General features: G+C 49.4%; 1 protein-coding gene across 3 annotated transcripts; it reads right to left on the bottom strand.

Annotated features, from left to right (window-relative positions):
* Positions 1-27,249, bottom strand: OTULINL (OTU deubiquitinase with linear linkage specificity like). 3 transcript variants are annotated; one of them, XM_047730521.1, is made up of 8 exons: positions 27,056-27,249; positions 7,708-7,867; positions 7,588-7,619; positions 7,394-7,485; positions 6,493-6,642; positions 4,125-4,253; positions 2,954-3,223; positions 1-1,596 (listed from the first exon to the last, which is right to left on the bottom strand). In XM_047730521.1, the coding sequence occupies exons 1-8, from the start codon at positions 27,117-27,119 to the stop codon at positions 1,423-1,425; spliced, it is 1,071 nt and encodes a 356-aa protein (XP_047586477.1). In that variant the 5' UTR covers positions 27,120-27,249; the 3' UTR covers positions 1-1,422. The 3 variants fall into 3 exon arrangements, with proteins under 3 accessions (XP_047586477.1, XP_047586478.1, XP_047586476.1); XM_047730522.1 differs by lacking the exon at positions 27,056-27,249 and adding an exon at positions 18,668-19,204; XM_047730520.1 differs by lacking the exon at positions 27,056-27,249 and adding an exon at positions 15,819-16,072.

Below are 27,249 nucleotides of genomic sequence, written 5' to 3'. Positions count from 1 at the left end.
TTTTAAAAGTTATTTTGTATTTATTGAAATTCAAGACAGACCAGCAAAGTACCTTCAAAATAAAGATTAACAAAATAAACTAGAAAACTATTTCTGAAATAAAGATGACTAAAAAGTAGTTAGCTTGAGTTTGTTAGTTGTCAACTGTTGCTCTAACACGTTACCAGAAACCTAGTGACTTAAACCACATAAATGCATTATCTTATAGTTTTGTGGGCTAGAGATCTGACACAGGCTGCGCTGGGCTAAAATCTGGAGGCTCTAGGGAAGACTCTGTTCTCTTGCCTTTTCTGGTTTTCAGAGGCCAACCCCAATCCTTGGGTCATGGCTCCTTCCTCCATCTTCAAAGCCAGAAATGTTGTATCTCCCTGTTCTGTATTTCACATTTCCCTTTGGCCTTGACATTCTTCCAATTCCCTCGTCCCCGTTTTTAAGGACCATTGGAATTATACTGTGCCCACCTAGAGAACCCAGAATAACCTTCCTATTTCCAGATCAGATTAGTACCTTAATTCCACCTGCAACCTTATTCTTCTTTGCCATTTAACCCAACGTATCCACAGGTTCTGGAGATTAGGACATAGACGTGGTGGGGGTTGGGGCGGCATGATTCTAGTTACCACACGTTAAATACACATGTAAATAAATACACCACAGTTTAATGTTTTGTAATAGTTCAGTAATTGTCATTCAGTTGCCTTAACCTATAGAATTAATCTTTTTTACCCATATAAAACAGATTGGACTGGCCAGATGCAACAGTAACCAAAAAACATAAAGCGATATAAAACAAATTGTACAACATTGCAAAGTAGTGATTATTTGTGTATGTGTTCATCTATGTATATACAAAACTATACAATGTATACACACGTGTATATGTGTGTATACACACACACACACACACAAACACACACATGACTTTACAGTTAATCAAGTGGTTCTAGAAAAATCAATATACCGTAAAGATTCCGGGGAAGGTAATGCTTCTAAAATAAGGCCACACTTGTGAAGATCCAAAATCAGTCAAAGACAAGGTTCCTAACGAGAACATCAAGGTTAGAGACAAAGTCTTTCCTGTTAGTCTTTTTTCCCTTTTCCTCTCAATTTTTTCCTGTTGTACTGCCCAAATTTGCCGTCCTTGTGCCCTGAAAAGCCTGCCACATGTGAAATGACCAGAGCCCATATGAACAAGGTCAAACCACCAACCCACAAATATTAGTGAGGCTGGTCTGGAGGAAATTGCTGGAAAACAAAGGAACGCCATTCACGCAGCCCTGTGTCCAGCGCACCTGCCCCTCCAGAGAAGAAGGTCCTCAGCCTTTCAGGGGCTGCAACGCTACCTTTGGTTTTTCCTCTGGACTTTCCTTGAAAGTGTGCCTGCTGTCACTGGCGAGAGCTGGTGCCCAGTCCACACCAGACTTAAAAGACAGGAACGTGGTAGTGGCGGTCATTCTCCGTCAGCAGGGAGATCTCTGGCCACTCCCTGGGCGGCAAGTCTGGGTAGCAGACCTCGAAGTCTCTGCAGTTAAACTTGAACAGTCTGAACACTTTGATCTTTATTTCAAGGGAGTGTCCAAGAATAAACATATCGATCTGCAGAAGAGAGGAAAAAAAGGTTACGAACACACATCTCCAACTCCCGTCCCCTAGCAGAGGAGGGAGCTCGTTCTCCTGCAGCTTAGGGAGGAATGAGTAATGTGCTTACTTAGATCCACGCATGAACCACTGAGGGGCCACAGTCAGGAATACACGTCCGCAACGTGGAAGGCGGGGGAAGGCAGGGGAACATCTTCGTAGACTAGCATGAAAAAAAGCTGTTTTGGGGAGTAGGGGAACAACTACTAAAAATGAAGGAATGCTCAGAAGAAAAAAGTCACTTTTTCCAACTAGTTTTATATCAATTTTGATAAGAATATCAGGTAATTTTGTACATTGCTTAAGTGAACAAAGCAAGACAAAACCTCTTTACGACGGGGATAAGAAAGTATTCTCTGGATGGAAAATTTTCTTTTCTTCTTCTTTTTTTTTTTTTAAAGATTGGATTCATTTATTTATCTGAGCATGTGTGCATGAGCAAGGAGAGAAGCACAGGGAGAGAGGGACAAGCAGGCTTCACGCTGAGTATAGAGCCTGATGCGGGGCTTGATTTCACAACCCCGAGATCATGACCTGAGCCAATAACAGGAATTGGGCACTTAACAGACTGAGCCACCCAGGCGCCCCTGGACTTAACATTTTTCAATAATTTTTTAAAGTTCAAGTTCACTTATTGTTTTTAGTAATCTCCACACCCAACGTGTGGCATAAACTCATGACCCTGAGATCAAGAGTTGCATGCTTTCCCAACTAAGCCTGCCAGGTGCCCCTAAATTTTTTCAATAATGTCTATTTATCTTCAGCAAGGAACCAAATGCCTTCCCAAACTTCATCTCATTTTCCAACAGGACTTCCTCCTGGTTCAACTCTGTTGTGGGAGAAGCTGCCACCATCTGGGAGGCAGAGTGAAAGGTTAGAAAGGCTTCCCACCCTGGGGCTCTCTGGTCCCGGCTGGGAAGACACAGCAAACAGCATGGAGCCGTGAGGCTTGTTCCTCTTCTTTCTCTTCTTCTTCCTTTTTTTTTTTTTTTTAAAGATTTTTATTTATTTATTTGACAGAGATCACAGGCAGGCGGGGGTGGGGGGATAGCAGGCTCCCTGCTGAGCAGAGAGCCTGAGTCGGGGCTCAATCCCAGGACCCTGAGACCATGACCTGAGCCAAAGGCAGAGGCTTAACCCACTGAGCCACCCAGGCGCCCCTCTTTTCCTTCTTTTTCAGGGTCAGTGATATCAACCCATTACCTCTTTGCAGTGGGTTTTCTCACTGCTGAAAGGAAATTCCAGACACCTGTGCATTCAAGGACAGCCAGTATCGTCCTGAATCAAACACACAGGGTTCTTCTGCCCCCATTACCTGCTCCAGTCCACACGTGTCGCCCACAGGATTCAGGTGGTTCATCATGAAGCTTAAAGGGTCAGATGATGTTTCCCGGGCAAACAGGAGTTGAAAAAGCCTGGGAATGACCTTGTTAGTCTTCATTTGTTCATAAACTTCAGTGACTTGATAGAGCATGATAAACTTTAAAGCTTCATATAGTTTATATTCCAGAAGAACATCAGAAAAAAGGATGTTGCACATACTTCCTCTCTTGTGGTAATCTTTAATTCCACTAAATTCAGCCCACTAAAAATATAGATGTAAAAGGGAAATTTACAGGGGAAAAGTGAATTCCTACACCATGGCATCATTTTTAAAGTACTTATAAAAATAAACCAAAGATTAATAGAGGGGAGCTTGAACTTCTCATTTTATAGCTTTTGACCCTGATTTTTTGTTAACCACACGTATGTGTTACCTTTACAATCACAAACCAGTTTAAATGAAACATTTTTCAAAAAAAGCACTGTCAACTTCGTAAAATGCCAAGCAAGTGAGTTTCCTGACAGCTTAAGATAGTTGGGTCACACAGAAGAGAATCCAGAGATAAACAGTACTAACTAGTACTCTTTACCACTCACTTGCCAAGCACAGATTAAAACACTCCACAGACATGAACTCACTGAAGCCTCACCATGACTGTAAAGGGGACACAATTTACATATCAGTTTTACAGACCAGGAAACTGTGGCACAGAAATGCTATGGTTATCTACCAGGGAGAGTTCATTTCAACAATCCAAAATCTGTGTCTATTAAAAGGCAGGAAAAACTCTTAGTTCAAATTATAGCATCTGTGCTATCCCCAAATTATTAATAGGGTACATCCCAGAAGGGCATTTCTGAGTGCCCTGCCTGGACTGTGCACCCCATCTTTCGAGGGGAAACAGGTACGTGAGTGTTAAGGTTTCCCAGAGAGCCCACAAAGGCCTCCTTAACCCATAATGTCCTCATTGTCATGTACAACATGGCTTGTTCATTACTTGGAAGGGGAAAGAACAGGAAAGCCAATCTCTACTTCCTAGAAGAGATGCTCCTAGCCACGTGTTCCCCTTATGTGGAATCGAGTGACTGCCTGACAGAGAAGGGTGACTACATCTGGGGGGCAAGCTTTCATTCCTAGTCTTTTCCTCCCCCAGAACACTCACCTGTGTTTTCAATAATTCCACACATTTACGTAATTTTCCAAACACGTTGGAACCTGTATACTTCTCAGGACCAAAACTGTATTGCTGGATCCAATTACAACCTTGTGAAAAGAGCAGTTTTTCAGGAAGCTTGAAAAGGAAGTAGATGCCAGCCATGATTAGTACCTCAACATTTATGGCCCACAATTCAGAATACGTCACGGTGTATGATCTTACCTCCCTTAGCAATCTCCATTTAAAAACACGACGACAACAATTAAATAAAAGCATATCGTTCCTTCTTTTCGATTTGTGGATTATAGGATTTGGATCAGATTCTTTATTTATAATTTTACAACTGATAAAAACATACATGAAGATTGTGTCTAAGGAAACAATCTTTCTGCATAAAACATTTCCTAAACTGCCTAGTTATATCCCTTTAGATATTATTTTTGCCCAAACAATGGTAGAATACCATGGTTCGTCAGGAGGCACGTGGACTTAGGACGAGGTGCTGGGGTCCGATCTGTGCACTGTCACTTACCAGCTGAGAGACTGTTCAACCGGGCCAGATCACTTACTCTCTTGGCCTCATCCTCTACCATGAATCAAGGACAATGCCACCCACTTTACAGGACCCTTGTTGGGATTAAATAAGATTACAGAATACATAAGACTCTGATCAGTGAAGGGATCTAATCCATTTTCCCACCCCACTGAGACTGGGGAGCCCAGTGGCTTGGTTATAGTCTCTGTCTTCAGCAGGTAGCAGGCCTAGCCCACCATGCACACTTGACAAGTACTTGCTAGATAAAAATGAAACTAATAAAAACAAGTGTAATTTTTTAAATGGCAAGGAAATAGACCATATATAGTTACATATAGTCATACACTTTATATTTCCGTGCTCCTCCGTCCTTAAATGTACATCCTAGATTAAACACCCTACATTCAAAATAAAAATTCAGGTTGTTCATCAAGAGTGTTCTGCCTTTGAAAGAAAGGAAGGAAAAAAGGAAGGAACGAATGAACAAATGATGGATGTACTACCTTACACTCTTAAAATGAAAGAAAAACAAACAGGGCACAGACTGGGAGAAAATATTTGCAAATCACATATCTGATAAAGTACTTATACTCAGAATATATACAGAACTCTCGGGGCACCTGGGTGGCTCAGTCATTAAGCATCTGCCTTCAGCTCAGGTCATAATCCCAGAGGTCCTGGGATCAAGCCCCATGTCAGGCTCCCTGCTTAGCAGGAAGCCTGCTTTTCCCTCTCCCACTCCCCCTGCTTCTGTTCCCTCTTTGGCTGTCTCTGTCAAATAAATAATTAAAATCTTTTTTTTTTTTTAAAGAACCCTCAAAATTCAGTCGATAATAAGATAAAAATAAAAATAATTTTAAAATAAAGCAAAAAAATAAAAAATAAAATTAATAAAAATGTGCAAAAGACTTCAACAGACACTTCTCCAAGAAGATAACATGGAAAGACATTCATCCTTCCACACTAGAGGAATGCCGACTAAAAGCAGTGATACCAGTGAACGCCTATCGGAATGGCTAAAAATAACCCCAAATCGATCCTGGTTAGAATGTGGAACAACTGGAACTCTTACACTTTACTGGTGGAAATGCAAAAATGGCAGAGCCACACTGGGAAACAGATGGCAGGTTCTTATGAACTTAGACCTATACCTACCACATGACCCAACAATGTCTCTCCCAGGCATTTGCCGAAAAGGAAAAAATCCTGTATGGAGATATTTATAACAGCTTTAGTCATAGTTGTCAAAAACTGGAAATAATCCGGATGTCCTTCAAGTGATGAACGGACAAACAAGCGGTGTCATACTCATGTCAAGGAATAGCACTCAACAATAAAGAGGAATGAACTACAAGTTCACATGGCCTGGGTGGACGGCAGTGCATTCAGCTAAGTGAAAGAAGTCAGAGCCAAAAGGCTACATGCTGGATAGTTCCACATGCTGGACATTCTGGAAAAGGCAAAAACGATAGGGACGTAAGACCTATCAATGGTGCCCCCCGAGCCAGAGGTGAGAGAAGGGCTGACTATTAAGGCATGGGGTGGGGGATCTCTGGTGCGCTCTACGGGTTTGTCAAAACTCAAGTGTAGAGTAAAAAAGGGAATTTTAGTAGACCACCTTGCTTATGAAGGACAGATGCCCTTCTTGAGAAAAGATGGCGACATTAAAAAGAAACAACACTGAGTAGGACAGCCTCTCTGAGATGGATGGGGTATGTTGGGCCTTCGAAGGCTCCTTCAATCTCAGGATGCACAGAGCCGCCCACGGAAGACCCAGCCACCTGCACAGCAATGCTTATCGACCCACCGTTCCCCCTTGTTTCTGGCGTGCAGATGTACCTTCACGATGTCTTTCTCTTTCATCCAGGACGGAAAGGAGAGGCCCTGGCTGAAGACCTGGAACAGCACTGACCTCAAGGCGTCATAGTTGTCTCTCCTCACTTGTCGGACACATTTGATGTGATGCCGCCAAAACAGCTCCTCGTAAGCCTGTTCGCACAAAAGGAAGTTGGTTTTCAACTCCTCTGGATAAGAGAATAAACAAAATGAATTCACTGTACCGTCAGTGGGGCATGCCTCCCCAATGAAGTGGACGACAGAAATGAAACAATTTCAAATTATGAATGTGACTGCGTGTCATTTTAAAGGGACTTCCCTGTGTATTGAGTCCATGTCCTGCTCTTCCAGTCGGTGAATTCCTGGAAGCCCAGGGCCAGGGAATATCACTTAGGGGAGATGATGGCTTCAACTGGACCACAGTGAAACAAAAGCACTGGATACGTTTGAGACCGCGCTAAAGAGTACTGGAAGTGGACCTCTCTTGCTGCCGGCAAGGCTGGATGCCACCGCTGAGAGGAGCTACCAGGCCTGGTACAATGGGCAATTCGAAAAATCCTCAAAATCTTTTACATCCGGGTAAGGAAGTCTCCCCTGCATGTGGAGATGGGCCATAGGCCTGGGATGGGGGGAGAGGCGGGGCTGAAAAGAGTGCCACCCTCAAACTGCCCGAAATTACAGCCTCATTTACGTCCTTATCCAGGTCCTCAGAGGCCCTTGCTCTGGGTGACAACCCAAAGCCACTGTGTGGCCGCTGCTTGACTCCACTATGAGTCACAATTGCTCCTTGTGGCATATCTGGCATTAGCGGATCTCTGGGCTTCATAAGGCAGAGTGGAATGTTTGTTTCCCGAGTTTTCCACATGCATTCTGCCTCGTCCGGGACCCGCAGTCACACACGCACCTTCCTCATCAGCTTGGCACGTGGCGTCTCTCCTTTCCACTCTCTTGCGCAGTAACTGAGCAGATCAACCTCAGCCTCGACGCTGAGGTTCCCTGGACCAAATCAAACAGAAAAGGGAGTTGAGTTTCCCTTTCCTCGCCCTTCTCAAACCCTCTCAGCATCTTAGAGGTAAGAAAACATCTGAAAATACTTACTTTTGAATTTTCTCTGCAGATAGCCAATCCACCTGAAAGATAAAAGGAATGGCAATGTCAGATATCTGCTTGGAAGGGGAACGGTCTGTTTGTAAACCGGAAGCTGATCCGACCACCTACCATTTCAGCCAGTGCCCTAAATCACAGTGCATCCTCCTGCAGTAGCACAGGGCAGCCACCAGACAAGCCGCTGCCAACATCACTGACCCCTTCGCTAGCCTCCACGCGGCACCCAAAGCCTGGCTGGTGGCTAGCATCCAGGAGTGAACCTGGTCACTTCCTAGAAAAAATAAAAAATAAAAAAGTCACAATTACACAAGTATGCTTTGTTTAAGGGGGAAAATGTATTGGCTAATCTTACCCGCAAAGTCTCTATCACTGATGACATGAACGGTTTTTATTTTTTAATTTATTTTATAAAGATTTTACTTATTTATTTGTCAGAGAGAGAGCACCAGCAGGGGGAGCAGCAGGCAGAGAAGAAGCAGGCTCCCCACTGAGCCCAATGCAGGACTCGATCCCAGGACCCTGGCATCATGACCTGAGCCAAAGGCAGATGCTGCACCGACTGAGCCACCCAGGCACCCCCAATCACATAAACAGTTTTTGAAATATTAAAAAATTCAATCTGAAAGTTAAAGAAACCCCAGTTCTCCGATAATCAATGTTATATGTAAGAATATCTTTGTTCCACAGAATTTGCAAGGGATAACCGTGAAGAAGATAGCTTTTAGAATCCCTTGGACCGTTCAAAAGCTGCCTCCCCTATACCCTGGCTGTGTGACCGCAGGAACCTAAATTCTCTCCTCTGAATTGTCTTGACTGTGATATTGGGGAAAACGCTGACCTCACTGGGGCAAGACGGAATGAATGATTTCAGAACCAGCACAGTACGCCCAGGCACTGCACTGTGTATCTGTTGAATCCAAGAATGGTGCTAGGAATTCTGCTCGATACCGGGGGCCTCCAGCAATACCACCACCAGGCATTTCTGCCCACTCGGATATTCTTTAATCATTATGAGCAATTACAGATGGCGTCACCATCACACACACACACAATGAGTGACCCAAACAGCAGGCTGGACATCGTTTCCAGGAAGCGGACCCCTCAGAAGAGTGGTGAGGTGGGGACAGGTGTGCTGTGCATGGTATGTGCTCCCATTCCTGCCGTGACCAGGGGAAATGAATGGGCCAGAGAGCTCTAGCTGTGTACTCACAGGATTTTACTATGTGCAATTGTATTATGCTGGGGCATTTAAAATACTGAAGTACAGATGAGGAAGAGAGCTTTTGAAGAGTGGCCCAGCCTCCCAGCATTCATTGTGAACTCATTCCCTCTCTGACACAAGGTTTGGTAAGATTCCAGTGATTAATAGGAAAAGCCTCAGCAATTCAGGATCTATAATTGAAGCATTTTTTTAAAAGTCGGTTCTATGAGATGTCCATCAATAGATGAATGGATAAAAAAGAGGTGGTATATATATACAATGGAATACTATGCAGCTATCAAAAGAAATGAAATCTTGCCATTTGCGATGACGTGGATGGAACTAGAGGGTATTATGCTTAGCGAAATAAGTCAATCGGAGAAAGACAACTATCATATGATCTCCCTGATATGAGGAAGTGGAGATGCAACGTCAGGGGTTTGGGGGGTAGGAAAAGAATAAATGAAACAAGATGGGATCGGGAGGGAGACAAACCATCAGAGATTCTTAATCTCACAAAACAAACTGAGGGTTGCTGGGGGGGGGGCTCGGGAGGGAGGGGTTAGGGACACTGGGGAGGGTATGTGCTAAGGTGAGTGCTGTGAAATGTGTAAACCTGGTGATTCACAGACCTGTACACCTGGAGCTATAAATACATTATATGTTTATTAAAAAATAAAAAAATTAAATTAAAAAAAAGTCTGTTCTACACCCAATGTGGAACTTGAACTCACTACCCAGAGATCAAGAATCACATGCTCCACAGCCTAAGCCAGCTACATTCCCCAATTTTAGCATTTTTGATCATAAGAACATTTGATATACATTTAAGCTCTGATAGGAAAGAATTTACCAGTGAATAAAGAAATAAAGTTACCAAAAAAGAAAAAAGAACTAAAGGTACCAATAACTAAGAATAGATACACTTAAAAATGACTTAAAAGGGCATTTTCAAAAGCAGGTACTCATCCGTTTAGAACAATTTATTCGCTGTTCATTATATATTTACGCCTGCCTAGATATTTGGTAAAACTTTTGGGGAGTTGTTTAAAAATGTAACACGATACTACCTTTACATCAATAATTTAGATGTTCATTAATTCAGAATGATTTACCAACTGTGAAAATTCTGACATAGGCAAATAGTTTTAGTAAATCCTTAAACTCAGCAAACACTAGAATTTTGTCTAGATGATATATAATTTCTTTTAATGTATTTATAAACATTTTCTAGAAAAATGGAGTATTATACATGGTTTTACAGTGTTTTTTCTCTTCATACAAAGTAGACATCTTTTCTTATCACTACATAGAGGTCTACATTCTTCTTTTTAGAAAACAGCTAACATTTCAGTGTAAAGACAGACCATCATATGTGTACAGTCACTGCCTTAACGATAAATCATTTGGATTGTTTTCCATTTCTCACTCTTGCAAACATTGCCGAGACAGACAGTCTCCTCCAACGGTCCTTGTGGGCCCATGGGGGCTTTTAGGATAATTTCAAGAAGAGGAAACTCTGGACCAAGGGGAATGTACGTTTTTAGTTTTGACAGATATTGCCAAAGTGCTTTCCAAAACAAACTGTCGGTCCATACCCCCACCAGTCCGAGGTGCCCGTGCTGTCCCTCTACCCCAGTCCTGGGCCCGGGTTGTGCACTCCCGCAGGAACACAGGCACGTTTCTTCTTCTTAGAAGAGCCTGGGAACAATCTGCCCGCTTGCCGTCGGCCGGTGCTCATTGTTGCGTGGGCTGGGAGGACCTGACGTCACCGAGGTGGGGTCCGGCTGCTGCCCCCGCCATGGGGCACACTGCTCTCATTTGTCACAGACTCTAAGCAACCCCTGGCATCCTTTGGGGCCTGCCAGGTCCCTTAGGGCTCTAGACTTGAGACCCCCCCAAACAGGGCCCTCTCCTGAGCATGAGCCTCTCTGGCAGCTGCCCGGGGCCTCCACGGGATCCCCTACAGATGACAGCGTGCCTGACCCCCACGCACACGGACAGCACACTTCCCTGGCCACTATCCAGAAAGTAAACCCCACTCCAACCCAAAAAAGGCAGAGAGGATCAACTTATCAGGAAAACACAAAACAAAACAAAACAAAACACGTGAGGGCTCCGTACGCCTCTCCCGTGCAAAGCTTGCACGCAAGCTCATACTCCTGGGCCTCCCTCTACGTAACTGGCAGTTTTTAGTCTAGTGGCTTAACCCAGGAAGGGCCAGGGAGTGCCATCATGGAGGCTGGGGTGGGCGCCAGGGAGGAGCCTGGGGGGGGGGGACCCCGAAGCCCCATGGGAGTGGATGCAGCTCAGACCATCCTGAGGTGTTCACGCAAGACACAATGACATTACGAAGGCCAGGCTTCTTTATCTAAGGAGAGGAAGTGCAGTGTGTTGGGGTTTTTTGTTTTTTTTTTTTTAAGATTTTATTTATTCATTTGAGAGAGAGAGCACAAGCAGGGGGAGAGGGAGAAGCAGACTCCCTGCTGAGCAGGGAGTCCGATGCAGGCTGGATCCCTGGACCCGAGATCATGACCCAAGCCGAAGGCAGACGCTTGACGACGGAGCCACCCGGGCATCCCGGAAGCGCGGTGTTTCAGTGGGAAAAGGTATGGCTTCGCTGGTCATTAGAATAGCTACAGTCTGAGTTTTGCTATAAGCCTGAGCCGTGCTAGGGATTCACTCCGTCCCGCTCCTGTAGGCCTTCCTCCACCCCGGACCCATCCCAGCCCTGCTCCTGCCCTGGTGACTTCACATCCCTGAGCGTCTGTATCTCAGCCTGGGGATGGCCACAGAGCCTGGCACCGCAGGATTGCGGCCCGCACGGGACGGAGCCGTTGTGAGTGGGGTGGAAAGTTTAGGGAAGCACTGAGCATGCCATCTGGCAAACCCTGAGGCCCCAAGTCCCTGTCCCTTATCATTTGTTTTGTTATCAGTCCAACCACCCTTCTTCTGCAGATGAGGGAGCCGCGTGGGAGAGGAAGACTGAATACGTAGGCTGTAAGGCTGGGATTCAAAGCCCAGGCAGTGCGGTACCTGAGTGGCCCGAGCCCTTGGCTCTCCTGACCATGCATTATGCCCCTGAGTCGGTCTTCAAATTAGCTTTGCTACAGCAAGTGGAATTGAGACTCTTTAAAAAGAGACTTAAAAATCCATCTCCTGCCCCCGCATGTATCAGTAACCGGATTACAACTCAAAAGCAGCAGCTACAGACGAGGACACCGCATACGAGGGCCCCGCGGAATGCTACCATCATCACGACTTGGGGGATCTCATGGTCAAATCTCATTTCCCCAAACACAGCAGAGGGGATAAAACTTCCCATGGCGGGACCTTCACTGCCCCCCGACCCCGTCCACCAGCCCAGCAGTGACCTGCCCGGCCTCCCCTCCCCTGTCCACGAAGACCGGGGCTGGGGTGATGCTGACCCCGACAAGCACCGGGAAAAGAGAGCTGGTCTGACCGCCAGGGATTCTGTCATTCAACCTAATACAAAGAGGGATAAGGACAAAAACCACGGTGGGGGATGGGGGTGGGAGGGCGAGGTGTGGGGGCCGCAGGTTTGGCAATGAAGCGTCTCCAGGAAGTGGGGGCTGCAAGAAGGCAGTGGGGACAGAAGCCCTGCTGGAATTAGGGATTTGGTTGTCGCCCATCTTTGTCAAGAGAGAAAAAAACGAAACTTCGTTTCAGTACTTTTGCAATGGCCCACCTGGGTGGTGGTCCTGTTGGAAAGCGGATTAACTAGGCCTCACAGCACAAAGAGAGGCGAGAGAGCCCAGGCCACACAGTGGGGAAAAGGACGCTCCAGAGTGGGTCGGACCTTGGAGGAATGATGGCAGCGGAGCCTTGCGAAGTCAACAGCGCGGCTATCAGAAAGTCAGATCTCACCTGCCGCCTCTCAAACTATATATGGCGACAACACCACGACTAGAAGTGAAAAAAAAAAAAAAGGCTTTTTTTTTTTTTTTTGTGGTACAAGTCTACTTAGAGTTTTTTCCATTCTCTAAAATGTACCAAAGCTGAAATAATTCAAACATTCAAACAGGAAACCAAAAAAAAAAACCCTGAAAACAAAACCAAAAGACACTGTGACTCCGGAAACAGAGTGAATGTGCAGCCGGCAGTCCCACCTGGGAGCCCTGGGCTCCTTCTCATGGAAACTTCTCAGTATCTCCTTCGCCGCCAACACTTCCAGGGGTGCCCCGGGCTGGAACAGCCCATCCCTTCCGGCCTCTACTTCTCTCCCAATCTCACTCACCGCACAGCAGCCCATGACCCCTTCTCCCTACACACATCTGTCTCCACTGCCAGCTGCATCTGGCTGATGACTTTCTCCTGAAGCACCTCAGGGACTCCCCTATAGACCACGGAAGGGGGACATTAGGCCTGGGCCAAAAGACGTAAAAGATAACTTAATGTAGATATCTAAGCAGAGGCGGTGAGGAAATATATGCAGTAAAATCATCTTGTTAAGGAAACTTAAGGTCAAAGATGCCAAACTGAATTTAACGACGACAATAGCCCTTGCCTCTGGGTCCGTCCTGTGTTGCGGTTCATCAGCAGGGTCTGAGAGAGAGTGCCCGAGAGAGACTGACTAATGGATCAGGAAGCCGAGGGACCCTGGGACAGCCACACGCTCTCTGTGGCCAGAGGGGTGAAGGGCTAGGGGTGGCTGTGACCAAGAGAGGGACGCAGACATGTCAGAGGTGTTGGTAAACTTCTCACACTCTTCTGAGCGGAGTCCCGGAACACTGCCCCCTTCGATAGTGGGTGTGGCTTTCGCGTTCTGAGCAAGGGCGGGAAGCGAGGCAGAGAAGTGCGATCAGAAGCCAAACGGTGCAGCAGGCACAGGAGGGTCTGGGAAGGCCTTGTGTCCCCCCACAACCACGCCCTCCGCGGTTGTCTTCTCGCCCCCAACCCCGGGCTGGGCGCTGGGCTGGCAGGAAGTGAAGTGGAAAGATGTCAGCTCTGTCCTCAAGGAGCTCGTGGACGGACAGCGCGATGCTCTCCTGCAGGGAAGCCTACTGGTCGGCTTGTCCAGGCCCACCGGGCCGGGCCGGCCCTCGTCAGGCTCAGCACATCCTGGTGTGAGGCAGGGGGTCTCTCTGCAGGGACGCAGAATGACACAAAGCCTGGGGCGCCCGGGTGGCTCGGTTGGTGAAGCGTCTTCCTTCCGCTCAGGTCATGATCCCAGGGTCCTGGAATCGAGACCCATGGCAGGCTCCCTGCTCAGTGGGGAGTCTGCTTCTCCCTCTCCCTCCCCCTCCCTCTACCCCCCCCTTCTTTATCCTTTCTCTCTCAAATAAATGAATACAATCTTAAAAGAAAAAAAAAATAACAACAACCTGAGGCCCTCTGAACTGGATGCCGGTGGGGCAGGCAGATCTCCATCCCCAGGGGGTCGCCTCTCTCAGAGCTTAGTTCTGAGAAACTCAGAGGCTCGAGAATCAAGCAAACTAGCGCACGTTAGTCTAAACAAGTGAACTAAAGAGTATGCGAGCAGCGCGACAAACGTGCAGAGTGACTCCGAGAGGCCGGCGGGGCTCTAAGCGACGTGGCGCGTGGGGGAGACTAGAGAGGAGCGTCAGCACGGCGGTGTGAAGGCCTGGGTTTAAACGGTCTTGGTTCTCAAACATTCACGGGTTAGCTGTTTGTTTTTATATCAGTTATGGAGGAAATATTCAGGAAAGAAAAGAAGTCCTCTTAGCAAATCTTGGAAATGTGGGGTCCAAAGTCTTTGTGTGCTTTTGCGTCTCAGGTATTAATTCTGCTCCATTAAGAAAGGCCAGCCTTCCACTTCGTAAAGTACCACGACCAAAAGGTGCAAGACCGGTAGCACTGAGGCAGAGAGCCACTAAGCGGAAGGTTTTTATCCCGAAAGCCATGACCAGTAAGAAAGTCAGCTGTCATCCTGTCAGGCAAGCCGCTCAGGCTTCCAGAAGCATCTGCGCAGGATTGGGCGTGCTGTACCCCAGGCTCCTGCTCAACCTAGTGTCAGGAAGGATGGCAGCAAATCGCTCCTTGCCAAACACTGACAGGATTATGCGTGTGCGTGGGCAATAATGGCAGAGGTCGGAGTTTTTTCATTTGCTGGGCACAAGTTTAGGGGTGTTAACTACAGCCCATGACTTTAAAAAATAAGTGTGATTTTCTAATCATGGGTCGGGGATTTTGAAAAACCCCCAACTCTAAAAGCACAAGAGCTGCGGGTGGGCTAGGCTTCCAGGTCCTAGCAAGCTGGAACGCCTTCTCTGGGCAATCTCAGTGCTCCAGGATCACCTTGCCAGCCCGGCGGGCTCCCTGGCCCGGGAGGGACCAGAGACTCGGCGGGACAAGCCCAGGACTCTGTCTTTACTTTGCCATAATCTATCTGCAGGACCTCAGCCAAATCACTTAGCTTCGGGGATCCCAAAACGTTTCCCCAGAGGAGAAGACCACCCGTGGATAACAGAGGGTTAGAACAAAATTACACCCATGCCACGAATGGGTGCTTGCAAGGCCGGGGCCCGGGGCAAATGGAAACTCCCCGGCTGAGTCCCCACTGCCATCTCCCCTCCACCTCCGGGGGTGGGGACTCACTCCCACGTGTGGGAGACCATTTCTTTTCTGGGACTATTACTCTCTTTACTGATCCAAGTCTATTATTAGTCTACGAACACAGAGTAAGCTCCTCCTCCTGCGGGCTGAGCTGTGGGCCAAGGGCTGAAGCCACCACTGCGAGCCCTTGTCCTGTGTTTGGGGCACGACCAAGGCAACACTCCAAAGAAACAGAGCTCCAGCAGCAGATGTGACCTCGGCCAGCAAGAGGACGGACAAGCGTCCACAAGGCAAGGGAAGCAAGGGAAGCAGACCAGGCTCAGAGCGGCGGGGCCTGCAGATTCTGTTCGAGATGCTGACGCTACCTGAAGATCAGGGGAGGGTCCTGAGCAAGAGGCCGCTGTGGTGGGATCTGTAAGCACGGCCTGAGAGGGTATTGCTTAGAGTCTGGAGGAACCTGTGGGATCGCCCTTCTACACGACACCTTTTAAGTCTTTCACAGAGTCACAGGATGCTCTAGGTGAAGGGGCTGGGGTTCCACTCGCTCCCCAAGGTCCAATGTCCACCGGCCCCTGAGCTGAGAGGGTCCCTCCACCCTGGCGCTCCCTCTGCGCTCCGTCCAAGCTGCAGGTGGTGAGGCGTCTCCGTGACCGTGTCCCCTGCCGGCCAGAAAACACCTCTGAGGGGAAAGGCGAATCTTGAGTCACCGCGGACCTGGGCATGTGACGTGCTGTCACTTGCACCCTTCACCTCCGGGGTGGAGAACCTGGAGCCCAGAGAACAGCGAGTAGAAGTCTGAACTTGAACCAACACGTTCTGACTCAAGGTCAGTGCCCTCAGAGTTAGCCTCAGAGCCACCTTCCCGGAGCCATTCTCTTCCAAGAGTTCAGAGCAATCGCAAGCACGACTGTAAAAGGCGGCCATCGTCTCCACCTCGCCCGCTTCTCCTCTCGGTAAACATTCCCATCGCCTCGACCAGTCCTCATATGATAGTTGGGGGAGGGGGTCCCCTTCATTATCCAGGTCACTCTCCTCTGAACCCACTCCACGCTTAGAGTGAGGCCACAGGACAGAACATAATGTCCTGAGTGTGGCCCACCCCGGAGACAATGCGAACCCTTGACTGCCCCTTCATTCCTGGTCAGGGTCAGCAAGCTTTCTATAGAGGCTCAGAGAGTAAGTATGTTGGGCTTCCCAGCCATCTGCTTTCTGTCACAAGTTCTCCAACTGTCCCTGACAAAGAGCAGCCATGAGACCGTATGCAGGCGGGCTGTGTTCCAAGAAAACTTATTTACGACACCGATGTCTGAATTTCATGTAAGTTTCCCATGTAAGGAAATGGTATTCTTTTGATTTTTTTTCTTTTCCCAACCATTAAAAAAAATGTCAAAATCATTCTTTGATGACCAGCCATCCAAAAACCGAGTGGCGCCAGATTCAGCCATAGACCTTGCTTTGCCAAACCCTGTTCTGATGATTCGCTCAAAGGACGCATACAGCCCGAGACCGTGGTAGTTAGGATTGCAGCGCAGTGAGAGAAAAAGCCGTCAGCTCGCGATTAGCCTGCCATCGACTTAAAGCCCTCTGACCAGTTGCTGGAGGAAGAGCCCTCTGACCAGTTGCTGGAGGAAGAGCCCTCTGACCAGTTGCTGGAGGGAGAGCCCTCTGACCAGTTGCTGGAGGGAGAGCCCTCTGACCAGTTGCTGGAGGGAGAGCCCTCTGACCAGTTGCTGGAGGGAGAGCCTGCCAGCAGAGAGGGACCCTTGGGCCTGACCTTTTGGGGGTGGGCTCAGCTCGGGCATTGCTCAGCAAGCCCATCTGGCCACACAGCTAGGGCGTGTGAGCTGACATGTAAACCCTCTGATGCTGGGCACCTGGGGTTGCAGTTGGACGCTCGACTCTTACTTTCAGCTCAGGGGGCGATCTCGGAGTTGTGAGATGGAGCCCCTCTGCCCCTCCTGCTTGGACTCTCTCTTGCAAATAAATAGATCTTCTTAAAATTCAAAGAATAGAAATAAAATTCTCTTGACTCCTGTGGCTACCTTTCAGGTCATTCAGAACCTGGGAAGGGAAGCGAGGTGGCCGTCATGCCGGCTCCACGCCTGAGACCCAGGAGCTGACACGTAGCCCCGCTAAACGTCACGTTCCGGGATCTCGTTCGCTGCCCGCTAGGACTTGGGTGGCACGCTCTCAACTCTTAGACCTCTAAAGATTAAGCCTGTCTTCCACTTCCCAGTACAAATCATTTATGAAATGGGACTGAGAGAACTAAAGGTACACTCAGACGATCCACTCCTCATTTCTGCCCTGCGATGGTTTTTCCATCTGTCAGACCCACTTGGGCTGTCGCCACTGGTTACTCATCCTCCTAACTAGCTTCCCTTCCCCAAACCATTGCCCACTCTGTAGCTAGTGGTGTCTTTTTCTTTGTTTGGGACTTGTGGCTTTTTTACATTCAATGGATGTGTCATCTCCTATTGAAAAATCTTTCTGGCTTTTTTTCTTCTTATTATTTTTCTTTCTTTCTTTTTTTTTTAAGATTTGTATTTATTTATTTGATAGAGAGAGGAAGTACAAGCCGAGGGAGCAGCAGACATGTGGAGAGGGAGAAGCAGGCTCTCTACTGAGTAAGGAGCCCGATATGGGGCTCAAACCCAGGACCCTGGGATCATGACCTACCAACTGAGCCATCCAGGCGCTTCTGGTTTTCTTACTTGTCGGAATGACTGGACTCCTAGCAGCCGGTGAAGTGAGCGGGAAAGGCTTCTAAACAAGGTGTGAGAGGTAATGGTGCCTCACTTCCTAGCCCCATCCTAGCCAGAAGCCACGGAGAGCCGGTTCTTCTGGAACCAGGAACCAGCCGCATCCCATAACCCACAACATCTAGGAACCCACTGAGAAGTGGAGATGGGCCTGCCCGTGAGGGCGGCACAAAGCGGGGCCTCCCTGGGCTCCGGGCGTCTTCCTCCCCTCCCCACTCACCACCCCTGCCCCTCTACGTGGTCCTTTAGCTCTGCTCTCCGGGAAAAGAAACCAGTGGCTTCCAACACTATAGACACGGCACGCAGGGTCTCTGGACCAGCAACATCACTACCCAGCGGGCACTCGGGAACATAGGTCCGCGGACCCCGCGGAAGCAGCGTCTGTGTTGGGCAAGGTCCCCAGCCACCCGCTCGCACGCCACGCCTAGGGGCCACTGCGACGCAGCCCATCTCCCTGCCGCAGCGCCTGCGTTTCCTGATGGACTACTTGGGTCCCCAAGGCATGCCAGCGCACCACCAACGCCGAGACGCGCCACCGTGAGTACTCAACCGTTTCGTTATCTCAAATAACCGATCATCTCAGGCCAAGTGATCTCCGAAATTCCTCGCAGGAGGAAGCAGGTCCGCTGAAGTCCCAGGGGCCGTGGGATCCCACCACGGGGAGCGCCGCCTGTGTTTTGTGCCTCCTTCGCTCGGGCAGCTGGAGGGCGGCGATTCCCGGCCACTGAGTTTCCGCAGCGCAGGGCTCTGTCTGCCTGAGAAGGGACTTGGCTGAGATTGTCATTAAAGGCCTCCAACTGCTCCTCTGGCCTCCAGCAAGGGTGACCGACAAATCCTGGCCTGCCTGGGACTCTCCCAGTTTCAGCATTAGAAGTTCCACGTCCCGGGACAATCTCGTGCCAGACAGGCCCACGGCAGTCGCCCTCCCTCTAGAGCCCCACGCAGCCTGACCCCAGTTCTTCCCTCTTCGGTCCCCGCTGCCTCTCGCTCAAGAGGCCTGGCTGTCGGCTGCTCCCTCAGAGCCCACACGGCCTTCCCGCCTGCCTCCCTTGCCCAGGCTCCCTCTCCTGCCTGCAACACCCTCCATCTCCTCAGTCTCCAGCTGTCAGCGTCACTGTCACTTCCTGGGGCAAAGCCTCTGACCCATTCCCACCCCCTCCAGCCCCCCAGGCTTGCTCAAGTCCCCGTTACTCGCTCGGCACACAGTGTCCCTTCCCTTCGCGGCACTTAGCACAGTTTACACAACCGTGTTTGTGTTTGATCAGGGCCTGTGTCCCCACGTAGGTCAACGTCTTGAGGACTGGGATTGTGTCTGTTTTCGCTCCACTTTCTTGGTGCCTAGGCACAGGGCAGACGGTTAATAAATATTTGTTGAACCAGTAAAATGAATCCACGCAATCAGGATCCAGGCTGCGTATCTCAGAGACACGGCAGCTTCCCTCAGTGTCTGTTCTCTCTCCTTCCACAGAAAGAGTCCTGACTTCTAGCTGGGTGCGTGGCTACTGGAAAAGGCTACATTTCATCCTCCCTGGGTGCCGGGCGGAGCTGCGCGAGAGAATTCTGACTAGGCAACATTAAGTGCACTTTGCAGGGGGCTCTGTTGAGAGGGATGCGGTCCCTGTCCTTCCTTCTCCCGCCTAGCCAGAACATGCGTGTGGGAACTGGTGTGCGGCTGCCATCTTGGGCCACGAAGCAGCTGGCCACGGAAGCCACGCAGGGACGTCAAGGGGAGGAGCTGGGCCCCTCACACCGTGCGGCCCACTCCAGCGCTGGAGAGCCTGTAACCTCTGAAGGCACAGCTCTCCACTCCCTCCCTCCCAGGCTCCTCCTGCAGCTGGAACATGAGAGAAATAAACTTGATTCACTTATTTGGGATTGTTCTGTTATTCGGCCATACCGAGTCCTCACTAAGAGCCTCTGCCTCGGTGGTCCCTTCTGATTGGGAACACCACACCTACGTCAGAAACAGTGAGCCACCCACGTTTTCTCTTCCCTTCATGACACTCATGTACGTACAAAGCAGGAAATGAGAATGTGAAGCGGTCACCCAGTGGGAGGGCTTCCAGGTAGAGGAATGAGCCAGCCTCAGGGGCTCCAGAACCCACAGTCTGGTCCTAGAGAGCTGAGCATCTCTGGACCTCAGCTTCCTTCCCCGTGGACAGACACAAGGGGCCATCCACTGCCAGTTCCCTTCCTCCACCAAAGGCCTCTTTATGGTGACTGGTTTCTGAGTTCTCCTGGAGGAGTCGTCACACTGGGGCACAAGACCCAGGAGTTTCAGCAGTTGTGAAACAACTGAAGTTCTACTACGCTTAAAACATTACCCACAACTTGCACACAGGAAAGATACCCTGAACACATGGAGCAGTTACGTGAGACCGTGACAAGTGCCAGCAGCGACCCCCACCCTTAGAAGCCCACGCAGGGTTCTACAGATCTCCCCACAGCAGAGCCTCCATGGAAGCGACCAGTTTCTCAAAAGAGCAAGATTTTTTTTTTTTTAAAGGGACAGTGGAGGAGGAGCCTGGGAGGGAGGGAGAGGAGAACTGTGCCTTCAGAGGTTACAGGCTCCGCAGTTGGAATGAATCAACCGATGAGGCATAGATGGGAGAGTACAGCGGAATATTAAAGCATGAAGAACAAGACGGCACAGGTCAGCAGCCTTGGCTGCACAAGTCCTAACAGTCAGCTGAGTTGGACACGTCCGCGGAGTTCAGGAAATAGTTAAAAACCAAACTAGAGGGAGACACGGTGGATAACGTAGATCTCATAAACTCTCTCTTGGTTCGAGGAGTTTCTCTCTCTACTTCAGACTGCAGGGGAAGGATCGACATGCCCTTACACTGATTCCTGTGCAGAGCTGAGGGACCCAGAAGTATTTTATCAATAATGCCAGTGGTGGGCGCCTGGGTGACTCAGTGGGTTAAGCGTCTGCCTTCGACTCAGGTCGTGGTCTCAAGGTCCTGGGATCGAGTCCCACGTCAGGCTCTCTGCGCGGCGGGGAGCCTGCTTCCCCTCTCTCTCTACCTACTTGTGATCTCTCTCTCTGTGTCAAATAAATAAATAAAAGTCTTTTTAAAAATCATTTAAAAAAAATAATGCCACTGGCTACGATTGCTTTTCAAGGTAAGTGGCCGACCTGATCCTTGGCTACAAACTGAACTCCAAGTTCATTTTTAAAATGCCAAGTGAAACACTGAAGAGCTGATCTGTCTGCCGGCATCAGGACGGCCAGCCCTGTACATCTAGATGGTCACTGATCACACGCAGCCCACACCACACGGGCTTACCACCTCTTTCACTTCCCTTTCCTGTCAGCTGTCCTGCTTCCTCTGTGTCACTGGGACAGGCATTTCGACCTGTCCCAGTGACATGACTGGGAAGACACAGAGCACTCACTTTTCCCGTCACTCTAGAGACCTCACGGGAAAGGTGAGGTCCTCCTGGCATGGGTCCACAAACACGGCCACAACGTACCAGGCATTACTCTAAGACTGAGGGAACGATTCTCTCTTAACCAGGCAAGAAGGAATTTAGTTCACTTCTCCTAAATTTGGGGGACTAAAGTCTCCGGGAACTCTCAGCCCTGGCCCAGAGGAGAGACACAAGGTGTTCAAAGACCTCTGCCTGATGAGCTCTTCCCACTGGCTCCCCCACCCACCTCTGTGGCATTTGTACCCATTGCTTTTGTACCCACTGCGGCTGTCCCAAGCATGGAGAGAGCAGGAAGCTCATGTCTGCTGTACCAGGAACAAGACAGGGCAGTGTCCTTGATGTGGAATCAGATCCCACTTCTGTCTGAATTGGGGGGAAGGGCGTGTCTGGAGGAACCAACTTGCAATTACAGTACTTTTCTCTCTGCTAGAAGACTAACCCTAACATTCATTAAAGCCAACTACAGGGCAAGCAGAGAAAGTGCTAATACAATATTTTAAATTACTATAGATCTACAATCCAACAATCCCACATAGACTCAAGCCATCGATACCTGGTTAAATCAACAACAAAAGGCTCACTATCAAATTCTTAATTCAGAGATTCATGGAGCATGGCATTATACACTCGATGGTTTCTAGGATTTTTTAAAATTTATCTGACATAGAGAAAGAGAAAGACAGAGAGAGAGCGTAAGCAGGGGGAGCAGCAGACAGAGAGGGAGAAGCCCACTCTCCACTGAGCAGAGAGCCCAACGTGGGGCTCGAACCCAGGACCTCGGGATCATGACCTAAGCTGAAGGCAGACACTTAGCCAACCAAGCCACCCAGGCACCCCGGTTTCTGAGATTTTTGCTTATTACTTGAAAATCCCAGCAATAGTATTGCAATGGTCCTTAGTCTCCTAGAAATGAACGTAAGCATTTTATCATCCTCTTATTTTAAAAACAATGCCATCTGTCACTTCTAGCTCCAGTGAAGCAAGAAAGTAGTAAAATGGGGTATGACCACAACAAAAAGTGACTGGCCAAAGGGACACATAAACAAAACCTTTTCTGTGTTGATTTATTATGAAATAACATTGATCTGTTCTTCCATTAAGTTAATTACAAGTCAATAAACGTGTAAGCAACCTCGATTCTGAGAGCAGACTGCTTTACGTTTACTGCTCGTTTACAAGCAATGTCAAGCGAACAGGAGAAAAAGGTCAAATCCAGGGGCCTGATAACTCACTCACTCCTCTCAAGATGATGCAGCAGCTTTCAGAGCTGCAAAGAAGCAACCACAATGCTGGAAGTTTTAGCTCGATCATGAAGACTTTTTCATAATCTCACTTCTTCTGTCCCCCAGACCTATGAGTTACACGGAGCAACAGGGTATTAAAGTGATAACCCAACTCGAATTGGGAAGAGCTGACATGTGGGGAGGGAACTGGGGGACGACAGTGATTGCAGGTAGAATCCTGATCCAAGTTTCAGGAGACAGAAGAGGTGGACAGTGAAGAATCGGTTTTAGGTGGAGCCAGGCTGCCGGGGTTGGGTTCGAATTCTGGCCACTACTTACTAGCTGGGAACTTGGAGCAAATTCCGACGGAGCGGCGGTTGTGAAGAGTACCTGAGACTATCCACGGGCTGTGTCTCTGTTGAATGCCCACTGTTTTCCGTGGCAAGGACAACTGTGGTACTATACGCAGAGGAGACAGCGCCCACCCGCACCGGGAAGCCAGGTCAAAGGTCATTTTCAAGTTCGTAACTGTGCCAGTCAAGGATTTCTACTTAGCTAAGCACCTGCTACTAAACGTACATCGTGTCATTGTGTTTGGCGTTGAATCCATCTCACAGAAACATAAAAGTTTCAAAGTGGGGCAAAGAGGCTGGCAAAAAATACCAACTACGGACCATTTGGTTTTAAACATTCTGTTGTGTGTGTGTTTAATTGCAGCATTGGGGTTTTGTTTGTTTTTGTTCCTAAGCCTTCAAACTTTTTTTTTTTTTTTAAGATTTTATTTATGACAGAGATAGTGAGAGAGGGAACACAAGCATGGGGGAGATGGAGAGGGTGAAGCAGGCTCCCCACTGAGCAGGGAGCCCGACATGGGGCTCAGTCCCAGGACACTGGGATCATGACCTGAGCCAAAGCAGATGCTTATCAGCTGAGCCATCCAGGTGCCCCCAAATAGATTACTTTTTCTTTAATTTTTTAAAAAATTAACATGTAATGTATTATTAGCCTCAAACTGTCTTTTAAAGATGGAAAATATTTCTCTTTAAGGTTACAAATAGCACACAAAGAACCTGAGCTACTCACTCCTCTCCTCCTCGGCACCCACTGACCCCTGCCAGCAAATCATCCTGCCCACCGCCCACTGTTCAGGTCCTGGAGACCAGAGTCTTTGAAGGTGCTGATTCTAGAATAAGATCACAATTGGTGGCACCCCTTTGCAGTCCATGCTGAGGAGGGAATGTATGAGCTCCACAATCCTCATCACTCTTCTTTCCATGGACCAGCTGGCTGCCTGGTCCTTAGCTGTTGATTTGCCCACTCTCCCTTTAAACACAGAAGTGCTCACCAGGCAAACTCAACTGTCTCCCCAGTGTGCTACCTGGATTGCCCAAGGGAACGGGGCAAAGAATGCATTCAGTGGATCATCTGCTTTGTACATAAAATCATCCTTGAACGGCTTTGGAATAGTGTATTCCATGATATGGAGAAACACATCTTTTAACTAGTAGAGAAGTTTACATGGGAAATCTTGTACAAGTTGTATGTGACTTGGTAGCAATAAAATAGGGATAAAAGTAACAGTAACCTCGTGGTGTAAGGACATGATGATGACGATAGTGGCAAGTGCTTACTGTGGGCAAGTCACAGTTCTAAGCCCTGTGAATAAAGATAACACAGAATAAACACAGCAACAGAACTGAAAAATATTGGCCATGACCATGATTTTTAAACTTTCTGTTTAGCATTAGACTCTTTCCCCCAGGCAAAACTTTACACAGAACAGCATATAAAACAAGAAAGCGTGCTGGGGGGACAAAAGGCAGAAGCAGAGCTGTTCTATGTGTAGCTGGAGGCAGGGGACCTGGCTGCTGGGTCCCCTGTTCCACCTGGGGCACTCCTGGCACCCCAGACTAGCCCCTAGGGACCATCCTGGGGTTTTCCCGAAGCTCCTGAGGACATGGCTGCAAACTTGCGGCCTTTTTGGTGAAGAACCAGGGCAGAGTGTGAACGAATCCTAACAGTTAATGACCCGGAGCTGGCCAGAGGCAAGATGAGCCAGGAAAAATGTGGAACGCACATACCCTCCTCAAGCGCCCTACGGCCAAAGGTATGTGGAGGACTTGGAGTTTCTCCTCCAGTGGGTGGGTCTCCCCCTGCTTTCTCTTCCCCGCACCCAGTCTCGGAGCCTCAGGGCATTGCACCAGATCATCTAGGGTGCCACTTCCCTAATATTCCAATTCTGACAGTATCTTTCCCCTCATATTATACACAGATGCTTATTTCAAGATTCTCAATGTCCCGGGGCGCCTGGGTGGCTCAGTGGGTTAAGCCGCTGCCTTCGGCTCAGGTCATGATCCCAGGTCCTGGGTTCGAGCCCCACATCGGGCTTTCTGCTCAGCGGGGAGCCTGCTTCCTCCTCTCTCTCTGCCTGCCTCTCTGCCTACTTGTGATTTCTCTCTGTCAAATAAATAAATAAAATCTTTAAAAAAAAAAAAAAGATTCTCAATGTCCCAACACTTAAAAAGAGTAAAAATGGATACCAGAAAATTCTTTTCATCCCTACCTGCGCTATAGGGATGCTGTCCGGCTGCTGTCCGTTTGGTTTTTTACTGACAAGTGTGACTCGTTAGCTGTTGCCATTATCTCAGAAGTGAACCTTGATCTTCCTCTTACCAAAAGGGGGTAGCTAAAAATAACCTGCTCCCATCCTACCTTTGGCAACTGGCCTTAAAATTCCCCCCACCCCCAAACATCACCTGTGAAGAAGGGAAACTATGCTCCTAAGTCCTCAGAGGTTATGGGTTCTGTTTTGGAGGGAAAAAAAAAAAAAGTTTTCCATAACCTGATCCTTGAATCACATTTTTCCACTGCTGCACACCAACGGCAGTTCCCACAGGCCGGAGAGGAAAGAATTCTCTGGCTCCCAGTGCTGGCACACCTTGAACTCGATGCATTGGAAGGAAAAATTCCTGGCCATTAGGTTAAGCCCAGAGTAGGCAACTTTCTGCCTCCCAAACCAGCTTTCTCCTGCTGAGCCCTACCTCCATTTCCAGCTTTTAGCTTTCTCTCCCAAAATAAGGCAAGGGGTGGGGGAAACCACATCATAAAAAGTTCAAATGACTACACCCTCAGGAAATATTTGGCGAATCCTGTAATAATTCAGGGTACAGAAAGGTTGAAAAATGAGTTCCTTTTCCAAACTTCTGAGATTAGGAGGTAAATCAATCATAGGACTCTAGACTGGGAGGGGCCTTATGGCCTTACTGATCTGCTACCCCCATGTCTTCATCCACGAGGATGAGGATATGAAAGTCCAGTACGGCTTCTAGCAAGTCGAGAACTCCTGTCCTGACTCCCAGAATGGCATTGTTTCCACCACACCCAACAGCTCAGGTGTGAATCAAAAGTTCCTTCGGAGACCAAGAACCCCAACTAATAAGCAGTCCTGGCACCTGCCAGCTTCCCATAAACGCTGCAATACCTCGGGCCCCAGCTCTGTTTGTGAGCAGGCATGCCCCCCAAATTCACCAGCAGCAACGGGAATGTGCTCAAAATGAGAATCTGCTCCGTTCCCCCCACTCGGAGCTGGGGCTGCCAGCTGAAGAAGGGAAGGAAAACAGCCTCCCCTGCACCCCAGCCCCGGACGCCGAGAGCCCAGCCGCCCAGACGCGGGGTGGGTGGGCGGAGCGCCCCCGCCTCAGCGCCCATCCTCGAGCTCGAGACTTGCGCTATTGCTGCTCCTGTGTTTGGGGACACTGTTGTTCAAAAGCCAGTTTTCTCTGTTGTTCAGCAAGTCTTGACGGCTGCAAAGGTGTGGCCCACATCCTCCACCAGCAAAGCGCGAAACTCGTCAACTCCCTCCGCCCCCCTGCGACTCCCCCGACAACAATCAAGTTCTCAGACGGGACGCCGAGAAAGGGACACGGCCGCTCCGGCGGCAAGGCCAGACCCCCAGCGGCTGCCTGCGACCGCCACCCCGTTCCAGCCCGCAAGAAGGGCTCCCTCCTCCCAGGAACCTGCCCTCCCCGCCGCCGCAGGTCGCTCCCAGCCACGACCCAAACAGCTCTGCCTCCCGAGGGCAGTTCCCCGACTGCAGCCCAAACCTCGCCGGAGGTGTTTGGGGGTGCAGCCCGTTCCCCACCGTCTCGCCCTGGGGCGCCTCCGGACCTCCCAACCCTCAGCGCGCGGGCGTCGCACCCGAAAGCCGCGGACTGCGCCGACGCCCAGCGGAGGAGAGCGCTCCCCGGGCTGCCCGCCGACCCCCGCCCACCCCGCCCCGCCGTCCCCCGGCCCGGGCCCACCTGCGGAGGGGGCACAAGGACCCTCCCGCTCCCGCGCCCCCGGGGCGCTTCTCCGCGTCGCCATGCCGGCCGCGCGCTGCGAACGGGCGCGGAGCCTCCCGCGTCGATCAGTCGGACGCCGCGGCCGCCCGCCGGCGCCGGGAACCGCTTCCCCGCGGCTGGCAGGCTCTCTAGGTGCGGGGTGGGGAAGGCGG

This window comes from Lutra lutra, chromosome 5, assembly GCF_902655055.1.
Source record: "Lutra lutra chromosome 5, mLutLut1.2, whole genome shotgun sequence".
Taxonomy (NCBI): Eukaryota; Metazoa; Chordata; class Mammalia; order Carnivora; family Mustelidae; genus Lutra; species Lutra lutra.
This window is presented reverse-complemented; position numbering and strand designations above follow the sequence as displayed.